Source organism: Aegilops tauschii, chromosome 5 (genome assembly GCF_002575655.3).
Source record: "Aegilops tauschii subsp. strangulata cultivar AL8/78 chromosome 5, Aet v6.0, whole genome shotgun sequence".
NCBI classification, from domain to species: Eukaryota; Viridiplantae; Streptophyta; class Magnoliopsida; order Poales; family Poaceae; genus Aegilops; species Aegilops tauschii.
In genome coordinates, this window is record NC_053039.3 from 535,350,304 (window position 1) to 535,361,496 (window position 11,193).

The window sequence follows — 11,193 nt, forward strand, 5'->3', positions numbered from 1 at the left end:
TCCGCATACTATTATCTCTACAACCCTAGCGTCACCGAACCTTAAGTGTGTAGACCCTACGGGTTCGGGAGACATGCAGACATGACCGAGATGCCTCTCCGGTCAATAACCAACAGCGGGATCTGGATACCCATGTTGGCTCCCACATGTTCCACGATGATCTCATCGGATGAACCACGATGTCGAGGATTCAATCAATCCCGTATACAATTCCCTTTGTCAATCGGTACTTTACTTGCCCGAGATTCGATCGTCGGTATCCCAATACCTTGTTCAATCTTGTTACCGGCAAGTCACTTTACTCGTACCGTAATGCATGATCCCGTGGCTAACTCCTTAGTCACATTGAGCTCATTATGATGATGCATTACCGAGTGGGCCCAGAGATACCTCTCCGTCATACGGAGTGACAAATCCCAGTCTCGATCCATGCCAACTCAACAGACACTTTCGGAGATACCCGTAGTGTACCTTTATAGTCACCCAGTTACGTTGTGACGTTTGGCACACCCAAAGCACTCCTACGGTATCCGGGAGTTGCACGATCTCATGGTCTAAGGAAATGATACTTGACATTGGAAAAGCTCTAGCAAACGAACTACACGATCTTTTGTGCTATGCTTAGGATTGGGTCTTGTCCATCACATCATTCTCCTAATGATGTGATCCCGTTATCAACGACATCCAATGTCCATGGTCAGGAAACCGTAACCATCTATTGATCAACGAGCTAGTCAACTAGAGGCTTACTAGGGACATGGTGTTGTCTATGTATCCACACATGTATCTGAGTTTCCTATCAATACAATTCTAGCATGGATAATAAACGATTATCATGAACAAGGAAATAGAATAATAACCAATTTATTATTGCCTCTAGGGCATATTTCCAACAGAGATAACATGATATATAGTCTGGACAACCACATATCCTTCAACATATGAGTTGGATTTGGGAAGTCCTGACTGTTCGAACATGCCTATAAATAGGGAGAAATGAGCTTCGACCTTGGAAATGATTTTAATCATTTATTTGATTCATTTATATCCATTATAGCTAGTAGCAACACATAGGCATTCTACTAGTATGAATTACATGGATCTTGATGTCTGATCGACAACTCTCATTGCGTCTGAGAACTATCAAATCATTAGGTGACCTAGAATCAGCAAAATACACAACACTAGGAATTTTTTAGGCACAGAGAATCAGCAAAACACTACACAAAAGAGTTACATAAGCACACAACAACTAACATCAGATACCGATACAATACTTACCGCCTCTTCGGTTCATATGATTTTATATGAATTCTAAAAGATTACAATCTTTATGAATAATTGTTATGTTGATCATTTGATTCTTATGATTAAATCATTCCATCCTAAACCTAAACTACTATAGGATTTTTCCCGCAAAAATAAAATAAAAAATGCTATAAGATTCAAATAGACAAAATATTATAACCCTTTTGTTTTCCTATTTTTGCATTCGTAGAATCTTGTGAATCAAAGAGGCCCTTAACCGCAATCAAGTACTACCTCCATCTTAAAATATAAGACATTTTTATAGATAGTTTACCCTAAAAAACATCTTACATTTTGAGACGGAGGGAGTATTGTTCACGGAGAATCAGTTGTCTTCGGAGGAATTTATAAGATTATGATTTCTCTTTGTATAGATTCCGTTTACACAGTCTATACACACAAGATTGTTCGCGGTCACACAGATATGCACTGCACCAACACAAATACAGCGTCACACACTTGTTACAGCGATGGGAACCACGTCTTCCAAAAAAGAAACAACGACGACTAACGACAGAGCTAACCTCTCACCGCCGGCAACGGCAAGGCGGTCTCCCTCTACAGTCTACACCCTGACAAAGAAAATGCTGAGCTCCGTGCCACCGCCGGCGCCGGCGCCGCCGTCCCCGTCCGGGCTGACCATGTAGAACGACTCCGAGTCCTTGCTCCCGGTGACCCTGTCGAACCCCGCGCGCATGTACGCCACCTCGCCGTCCGCATCCGCCGCCCCGCCGGGCGGCTCGTCCACCACGTCCCCGGGCAGCACGCCGGCGCCCACCGACACGGTGCTCAGCAGCTGCATGACCGCGAGGTCGCCGTCCGTGGCCTCCCGCCTGACCGCGTACCCAACGCGCCGGCCGTTGACGTACGCCGTCCACATCGCCTCCTCCAGCAGGCTGACGCTCCCGCCGCCTTCGCCTGCGTCGGGCGACTTCTTGGACTTCTTCTCGCACTCTAGGGCGATGCGGACGTGGCCGCCCGCGGAGATCTCCTGCATGAGCTTCCCCGTGAGCACGCCGAGCTCGAGGACGAGGGTGGGGAGGCTGCCGGGCCGCTCCTGCACGGCGAGCACGATGCGGGCGCGGCGGTGGCCGTAGAAGGTCCCGGTGACGCGCGCGCGGCCGCCGGCGTGGCCGTCGTGCGGCTTGCCGTGGCGCCTGGGGAGGGCCGACGCCGGGCGGCACGCGGCCGGCGCGATGATGGGGAAGGAGCGGAGCATTGCGCGGATGGCGCGCAGCGCGCGCGACGGCGGGCCCCGGACGGCCGCGGGCGCGCGCTTCTCATTCGCCGACGACGGCTCTTTGAGCGTGATCTCAGGGCGCGGCGTGCGCGGCGTGGTCGGCGGCGGGGTGGACGCCCTGGACGGCGCCGGCGGCGTGCGCGGCGAGGCCGGGATGGCGCACTGCGGGGTGGTCGGGGACGCCGGCGCGACAGCCAGGCGGCTAGCCGCCGTCGGGGAGCGCGGCGGCGTCGCGCGGGACAGCGGGCTCGACGGCGTCGTGCGCGGCATGGTCCGGCGAACCGCGGCGCGGGGGAACCAAAGAGGTGGCGGCAGAGAGAGACCCTGGGACTAGGAGCTCGACGGCAGCGAGTCCTCGGAGTGTTTTAAGCTTAACCCCCGAGCTAGCGCGACGTGACGGCATGCACGCTGGTTCGAGGCGGTGCAGCGTGCACGACGTGGTGGCATTACACCGACACACGTACTGATAGCAGCCATGAGCGCCGAGGATTTTGGTGCTGATTAGTTCATGCTGCAATCTGCGGTTTGACCGCCGCAGGATGTGGTGACGAGGACATCCATCATCACTTCTGATAGAGTATCTTATTTCGTTTGTTCGTGGCAGCCCACTTGCATTGCGTTGGTATATTGACAATGACTAGATGGATATGTTTCTCTACTAGACTTTGTTCCTTTTTTTTTTTTGAGAATACTAGACTTTGTTCCTGGTATCGCAAACATCTTCATTTTGTTCCATAGAAGAAAAACATCTTCATTTTGTTATACCCCGGAACAGTTGAAACATAGTTGTTAAGCTACATGTATATGTGTGTGTGAGTATTGTACGTAGTCTCTACATCAGGCTAGTATAGCGTACGTGTGTGCAGTTTTCCCTTACGCACACACGTCCCTCCACCTCTCGAGCATGGCCACTCCACGATCTCCATCGTGGCTCAAGTGCCCGCTGCTCCCCTGTATATGTAACCCCTCAGATGAATGGAATCGGTGTGTTCGATCTCTTTCCCTGAAACAATAGTGACAGAGCTAAAAAAACAAAACTGTTTGGTGGTATATCAGAGCGAACATGATTGATTGAACGACAAATTGGGGGCTACATATTCAACAAATTTAGCGGCAGTGAAGTCATAAAATCACATGGACATAAATCTCCTGCTTTGAATATTATTCAACACCATACACCTTTTTTTCAAAGGCTCTACAGCATTGGCTGATACAGATACATGTTGCCAGTTTGTCAGAGTCCAAATTCCGCATGCCCACAAGTCACAATAAGTAGATTAATACAGCAATGCTCTAGACTCCAATCTGTTTCCAGTGATTCGGTACTTTCATCGATGTCAAGGCAGCTCTAGGAAATGCCGCGCTCGAAAAGCAATCTTACATCTCGCCACACTCGCTAATCACACAGGCAAGCTTTGGCCGGTTGTTTGGTCCAGTCGCTACGTTTTCAATCTTCCGCAACACAAGCAGACCATCTCCCAGCACCCTCTGAAATAGCACAAGGCGTTAGTTGAACTCACATAGCACTTGCCATAGGAAGGCAGATGACAACATACAGCTTAGCACACAAGGATACCTTTCATTGTCTCTTCGTGTTAGTTGTACTAGACACGTACTCCCTCCGTCCCATAATGTAAGACGTTTTTTGACACTAGTTTAGTGTTACAAAACGTCTTACATTATGGGACGGAGGGAGTAGTATTTACTCCCTCTGTCCCATAATATAAGAACTTTTTGACACTAGTGTAGTGTCAAAAACGTTCTTATATTATGGGACGGAGGGAGTACTTGTGAACTGTAATAGATCAAATAGCGCGCACCATATATGGTGTTCAAATGCTGGTACCAAATAATAATGCATTAAAATCAAGCACTCTTACCCCGAAAACCACGTGCTTGTTGTCCAGCCATTCACACTTTGCACAAGTTAAAAAGAACTGCAAAACACATGGTAGAAAATAAGATTTCATTCATTATTCTAAAAGATATATACAGTAATATCTAACTGGAAAATATGTGAAAGGAGATTGGTGGTATAGACAAGAAAGGGGAAATCCAGATATGAACAGATAAGAACAACACCACTATAACATCACAACAAATTGGTAACAGAGCACACATTCAGATCATGCTGAAATGAGAAGAAACAATTGTTTAATAGATGAAAGTACCTGAGATCCATTAGAGTTAGCTCCACTGTTCGCCTGAAAAATAAATCAACAGCTGTTTAGATCCATAATAAGATGGGATTTAACAAAAATCTTAAACAGATTAATGAATATTCCCTATCATTGTGCAAGACACTGCCGAGGAAAGGAAACGAAACACTAGTAGTCATTTATACTAAAACAGAACTATTCTAGCGTAAAACCAGCTAAATAGTAAACCCAAGGTGGATGCTTCTTTTTAAGCAACCATGAGAAAAAGGCACCCATGAGGATTTAAGAAACCAATACTCCATAAAAGATATCTGGAAACACATGACCATTCACCATGACTTAAAATAATGCATTGCCATGAGATTGCCCCAGTCTGTTTTGATGTACGTCAAACCTAACCTAGCCTACTACAAATGTTGAAAGTGAACACCTAAAATGCCAAATTTAGGCCATTCACTTTATATTGTGCACAGCATCTCCATAATTATGTACACCATTTGAAGGTCGCCATAGTAAAAGAGGCTTGCAAATTTGAGTATATATTCTGGTCACTCAGTGAGCAGAAGTCCCATACAGAACAACAACAACAAAGCCTTTAGTCCCAAACAAGTTGGGGTAGGCTAGACCTGAAACCCATGAGAGAACTGATAATTATTTTTTTACAAAATACATGGAGGGGAAGGAATTTTTATACAAAGAATAACTAAGACATTAGCCCAGCCCAAGCAGTAGATCTCTTGCAAATGAACATGGCATTAGCAAAGTAACATCTGACAATAGTTTCAATTCAGAAAATGAGATGGAGAGAAGAATACCATGGAGAGCAGGCCAGGGCCAGTATGCTTCGCAATGAAATTTTCATCATCAAATTTGGTACCATATATTGATATGCATCCACTACCATCACCCTACAGAACATGAAGGAACTTAAGTTTATACCAAACAAACCCTTCAGTTCTGAGCACAAATTACTCAAGAACAGTTGGTCACTCAAAACTAAAATGCAAGAAGCCATAGAGGCTCAAAGCAAGTTGCAACATTTTATCAAATAATTGAATAGCTCAAGTTCAGTTGCATCAATGCACATGAATGCCACAGTCCAAAACAGCATGCCTAAAATATTATGTTAATTTATGCTGTTGATGCATGGAGGCATGGAGCTAAACAGCCACAAACCTTTACGAAGTCACCTCCCTGAATCATGAAATCTTTGATCACTCGATGGAACTGACAACCCTTATACCCCTGTGGAATAGCTGACTTCCTGCAATCAGCATGTTGAAACTAAGCATAGCTGCACACCAAATAAAACTACTAATGCAACCATCCAAAATTGCAGACTTGCAGTTGCAAGTTACTACCTCTGTTCCTAAATGTAGACATCTTACATTTAGGAACAGAGGGTGTATTGTTTTATTTACACTTTTACAGTGTCCTGAATGAAGCAAATAACAACCACTGCCCACTAAGAAAAGGAACAGTCAAGTGGCAATGCTCCAAAGTGTTTGCACTCTACAAGCTAAAAGTGCTCATGAATCATAACAAACAGCGGAAGTAAAGTGCATGTCAAACTAGAAATTCTCCCTTCTTTCCACGACTTTGCACACCAACTAACATCCCAGCTAATTCAACAAAGTTACCCATGATATATACTAACACAAGCTTAAGCAACAACCACACAAGGAAGCTAAATGTTTAAGTGGGAAAGGAATTCAGGGTTGCAGAATTAGCCACGGAAATAAGCATACTATCGGCAATTACGATAACCAATCGCCGGGCATACATCCAGTCCTCACCTGTACTCGCCAGTGCAGAACTGCCTGCGACCAAAAGAACAAACAGAGCAGAGATCCGTCAGCAGCAGCAGCGATTAATTAAACGGAACCTAGGGTTTAAGTGCAGGGCAGCGAGGGCGGAGCTACCTGAAGTTCTCGGCGGTCTTGGGGACGACGTCGGCGAAGAGCTCCATCTTGATGCGGCCGGCCGGGATGGACCCGATGGTCACGTCGAAGAACACCACCGGGTTCTTCGGGTTCGGCGGCCGCTGGTGCCACTCCACCGACGACGGCGCCGCGGCCGGCGGCGTGGGCCCCGCAGATATGGCGGACGCCATGCCTCTCGGCGCTCGCGGAAGCTTCCGGAAGGTTCGGGAGCCGAGCGGGGGAGAGCGGAAGAAGCTTCGAGTTTCAGCCGAGGGAGAGGCCGGCGGCGCGCAAGGAGGACGGAGGCGGGCCAATATGCGCCAAGATTCGTGCAGGAGTCCCGAACGTTCGAGACCCCTCGGCTCAGATCCCGCTCACTGCCGTGTGGGTCCAACGTCGACCTCCGGGCCCACAGGTCAGCCGGCTATCCGTTCCCAAGTGAAGTCGGTAATCATCATCGTCCTAATAAAAAGGAGGGGAAGAGAAGGAAACTAACCCCAAATCGATTTGGACCAGACACCACCGAGCCCCCAACCAGACCCAGACCAAACCCTAGGCGGCGGCGGCGGCGGCGGCGGAAGCGATGGCGGCGGCGAGCCTGAGGAAGGGGAACGCGAGGCTGCCGCCGGAGGTGAACAGGGCGCTGTTCGTGCGGAACCTGCCGTTCAACATCTCGAGCGAGGAGATGTACGACATCTTCGGCAAGTACGGGGCGATCCGGCAGATCCGACTGGGCAACGCCAAGGACACGCGGGGGACGGCGTACGTGGTGTACGAGGACATCTACGACGCCAAGAACGCCGTCGACCACCTCTCGGGCTTCAACGTCGCCAACCGCTACCTCATCGTGCTCTACTCGCAGCTCAACAGGATGTCCAAGAAGACGGACATCAAGAAGAAGGAGGACGAGATCACCAGGCTCCAGGAGAAGTACGGCGTCGGATCCAAGACCCCCTCCGCCAACGACGCCTGATCCTTGGTGCCCCGTGTTTTTTTTTAGTTAGAAATCGTCGAGAGAAACTGTTGAATCGGAGATCGGTCCTGTAATCTGTGCTTGCCGCGGTATGTTTGTGTTTGCGGTGGTTCCATATTGATGATGAACATAGCTCGGATGGAACTTGAATTTGATACTTTAATTAGTAGGTATATCTGTGCTGTGGGTGTCAATGGTCTGATAAACAGGGGCGTTCGCTTGAGATTTTTGATATGTGCATGATTGTTCAGATACATTAAGCAGCTGGAATATATTGAGAGGATTCGTGCTGCTTGATGTTCCAAATTACTACTGATTTAGGTGGGTGTATTTGCATTTTGATGTTGCTCTGATGTTCTTGCTGTGTGCTTATCAGGCTGTTGTGTGTTTGCTGTTATGTTGGATGTGTATGAATGTATGATTATTGCTTGTTTGGCCGTGAAAGATGACTCCAGAGATGGGTCACTTTTGTATATGTTATTAACATGTACCAATTTATGTTTCTTTGGCTGTGATTAGAGCTAGAGTGTAGTTTGTTAGTGCTCATGCTATGTGATTTTACCTGTTATGGTTTGCTAGTGCTGATTGTGCTATTTCAACTTGCTGCTATGTAGTATTCGTGTTTTCATGGGTTTCTTGAGCGATGATGGCTTGTCTAGTTCAAGCCTGCTTTCCTCTAGTTTACTTGGATCTGTCATGTTCATTGTGGGATGGCTGTTTCTTAATTTTGCAGAGTATGATTTTGAGGGGACTCACAATCATGAAATCTTGGATCTGGGTAGCAAATTAGCATATCTTACTGTTGTAAATTTGTAACAGCTATGTGCATTGTGGGGATCAGTATGTTTTGGATTTGTAGTGTGGGTCTAGGAGCCGATGAACTGTCATAAATTAAGTGCATCATGGGATCGCCGTTTCTTGATTTGTGAAGTGTGATTCTAGGAGCCTGTGGACAATCTTGAATTCGGAGACTACATCTGAATTGGTACTTTTGGCAACGCTGAGTTCAGTGAGTATTTCTTTTGTGTCTTCCATTGGCCAGCTAGAGTATCTGTCTTATGTCTTCCATTGACCAGGTAGTGGTGTGATGTCAGTTACATATATAATTTACTCTAGTATAGTATGCTTGAACTTGTCTATTTGGGGAAATTGTACTGTCAATTTGGTCTGTATAAAGAGGCATGATTCCCAATTTGCCTGAATAGATGTGTACTAGATTTTCTAAGGCTGAGCATGTTTGCCTCCAAAAATCACACTCATGTACATTTCATAGTTTTTTTTGCGTAAGAGTGCTGACCGGAATTTTGGTTATCACTATAGTTTAAGAAGGTGAAAATAGCTTCTGTTGTTGAAGTTCTTCACTAGTAAGTTCTTCAACAACAAAATATGGGCATTTATTTGGTAAATTTCACATGACAAAGGTATTATTAAAGTTCTAAATTTCCTGTGGCAAAGGCATTACATGAGTTAGGTGGAGATATGCCCTGAAGCTACCTGGTTGATTCAAAGCCATGGCTAGATCTGGAGCTATTAATAACGGTATGATGTTACTGTTGCGAGCTAGATATACTGCCAGGAACTACAGTTTGTGCCACTAAACCACGGTTTTAGAGAAAGTGAACAGTGCTAGAAATTTGACCAGAACTTCTTGATTTGAAAGAGAGAGACACAACACAGTCCTCTTATCTGCAGGTTCTTCAGGTTTCAGTAACTCTTGATGCAACATACAGGTGGCACACCCTGGTATTATTAGCAATCCAACGAAAATAGGATGAACATACTCAGCAAGCTGGCCAGGAGAGGTAAGTCAAAGCGGCTCTGTTTGAATCAAACATATCACGAGACAGAGTAATAGTGTATGCCAATATTATTCCATGAAACGAACAGTTTAACCAATGGCATCGGATACACGATTATATTCTAATTTTCGTTACAGGAATTCCTCAACTGGAAACTCCACTTAATACCAAAACAGCGACTAGCTAGTATTCATCATCTGATTACTTGTCACCATTCTTGAACATGGCAGCTAGACCCAGCGGCCAGTTGAATTTCGTTGACATCTCCTGCCTGGCCACCTTGGAAGCCCTACAATACACAGCAAAGATGAGAACATCAAGTGTCAAATTAGGCAACAGGATAGTCCTATAGAACATATGGTTAACCAATAAGAAGAATTCAGTACATGGAACCAAAAGGAGAAGCGTATCGCGTATTATTCTACACCCTAAAGAAACTATTAGCAAAGGCAGTCTGTGGTGACCCCAGCTGTTCTGTTTTGACTGAAGTTTCGCTCTCCTTGGACCTTAATCATCATACCATATAGTTGGTTTGATAAATGCAGTGCAGTATAAAAGTAACAGCCGAGGATAGGTACAGATACACAGGAATAACCATGCTAACTGCAAAGAATGCATTTAACATTGAAATCACTTAGCAAAGGCCACAGGCAAATATGCAATGAGATATGTAGGTATATTGGTTCACAACAGTAACTCGTGAACAATTGCAAATGGAGATGCCCTGTAATTCAACAGGCGTAGCTTAACCAGTAAGAGGCTACACTGGAAAACCTCTTTCACTATAATCAGTTCGAAAAGTTTCAACAGCAACTTGACAAACCAAGGAGATTGAAGTGATGCCCATAGCTTCTTAAAAATACTCAGGGTAGGAGCAGCCTAGCAAGTGATCAAGCAGTCCGGTGGATCACATGCCATCCAAGCTGAAACCATTGCCCGAGCTCATTTTTGGGCTAGTGGTGCCTTGTAAAGGGAGGTCAGTCATTTTTCTAGTGTAAAATACTAGAAATGGTTTGTCAGGCGGTACTTGTGTAAGTGTAAATTGTTCACTTGGATCCAGATGTCAGGTTACTGACCAATGAGATAGGTCCCAAAATTGTTCACTTGGATATCAAACATGCTCACAATCACGCCTCTTTAGGGACCAGATCAAGATTCAATCTCATCACTGGCTCTAATTCGCAACCTTAATTTGTCCTAGGAATCACGAGCAGACGACCAAACCAACCAATCTCGTGGATGCTTTTAGAACCTAGCCCGCGCTGCTTCGCGGGGAGAGTTAAAAAGAGCTTCTTACTCGGCGAACGCGGCGGCGGAGGCGGAGGTGGGCGGCGGCGGGGCTGGGAGGCAGGCGGCGATGGTGGAGAAGCCCTGGCGCTGCTTGTGCTTCTGGTTGGAGGTGCAGTGGATGAAGACGATCCCCCGGCGCTTCACCACCTTGCAGAAGCCGCACAGCCGCTTCACCGATGCGCGGACCTTCATCTTCCTCTTCCTCCTCGCACCAGATCCGATTCCAAGCAGAGGAAGCGTGTCCGCTCCTCGTCCTCGTCCTCGTTCTCGTATTCGTGGTTAGGGTTTCGTTCCGTGGATGGGCCGGGTGGGTATTACAGGCCCAGGCCCAGGCCCGTCCACAGAATCTTCTATTTCTAGATAGATACTACTCCTATAACCCACTGCCTATTTTTTCTCGACATCCAACCATGAAGTCATGCATGCAAATTGTAAATTACGAGCAACCATGTCACACCATCAATTTATGCAAGTTAGTCATAAGTTATTTTTTAATTATATT

The 11,193-nt window shown here is 46.4% G+C and overlaps 4 protein-coding genes across 4 annotated transcripts; 1 reads left to right on the forward strand and 3 right to left on the reverse strand.

The window, feature by feature from the left end:
• Positions 1 to 1,873: 1,873 nt before the first annotated feature.
• LOC109786545 (protein MIZU-KUSSEI 1-like) lies at positions 1,874 to 2,818 on the reverse strand. Its single transcript, XM_020345118.2, has one exon. It carries the CDS (start codon positions 2,816 to 2,818, stop codon positions 1,874 to 1,876), a length of 945 nt encoding a protein of 314 aa, XP_020200707.1.
• An 847-nt stretch (positions 2,819 to 3,665) lies between these two features.
• On the reverse strand, positions 3,666 to 6,946 carry LOC109786546 (peptidyl-prolyl cis-trans isomerase CYP22). Its single transcript, XM_020345119.4, has 7 exons — positions 6,630 to 6,946; positions 6,504 to 6,527; positions 5,884 to 5,971; positions 5,523 to 5,615; positions 4,720 to 4,752; positions 4,429 to 4,485; positions 3,666 to 4,036 (listed from the first exon to the last, which is right to left on the reverse strand). Exons 1-7 carry the CDS (start codon positions 6,818 to 6,820, stop codon positions 3,926 to 3,928), a joined length of 597 nt encoding a protein of 198 aa, XP_020200708.1. The 5' UTR covers positions 6,821 to 6,946; the 3' UTR covers positions 3,666 to 3,925.
• A 163-nt stretch (positions 6,947 to 7,109) lies between these two features.
• Positions 7,110 to 7,775, forward strand: LOC109786547 (splicing factor 3B subunit 6-like protein). Its single transcript, XM_020345120.4, has one exon. The coding sequence runs from the start codon at positions 7,213 to 7,215 to the stop codon at positions 7,600 to 7,602; it is 390 nt and encodes a 129-aa protein (XP_020200709.1). The 5' UTR covers positions 7,110 to 7,212; the 3' UTR covers positions 7,603 to 7,775.
• Positions 7,776 to 9,405: 1,630 nt separating this feature from the next.
• On the reverse strand, positions 9,406 to 10,986 carry LOC109786548 (uncharacterized). The gene is made up of 2 exons (XM_020345121.3): positions 10,699 to 10,986; positions 9,406 to 9,690 (listed from the first exon to the last, which is right to left on the reverse strand). Exons 1-2 carry the CDS (start codon positions 10,881 to 10,883, stop codon positions 9,603 to 9,605), a joined length of 273 nt encoding a protein of 90 aa, XP_020200710.1. The 5' UTR covers positions 10,884 to 10,986; the 3' UTR covers positions 9,406 to 9,602.
• Positions 10,987 to 11,193: the final 207 nt, after the last annotated feature.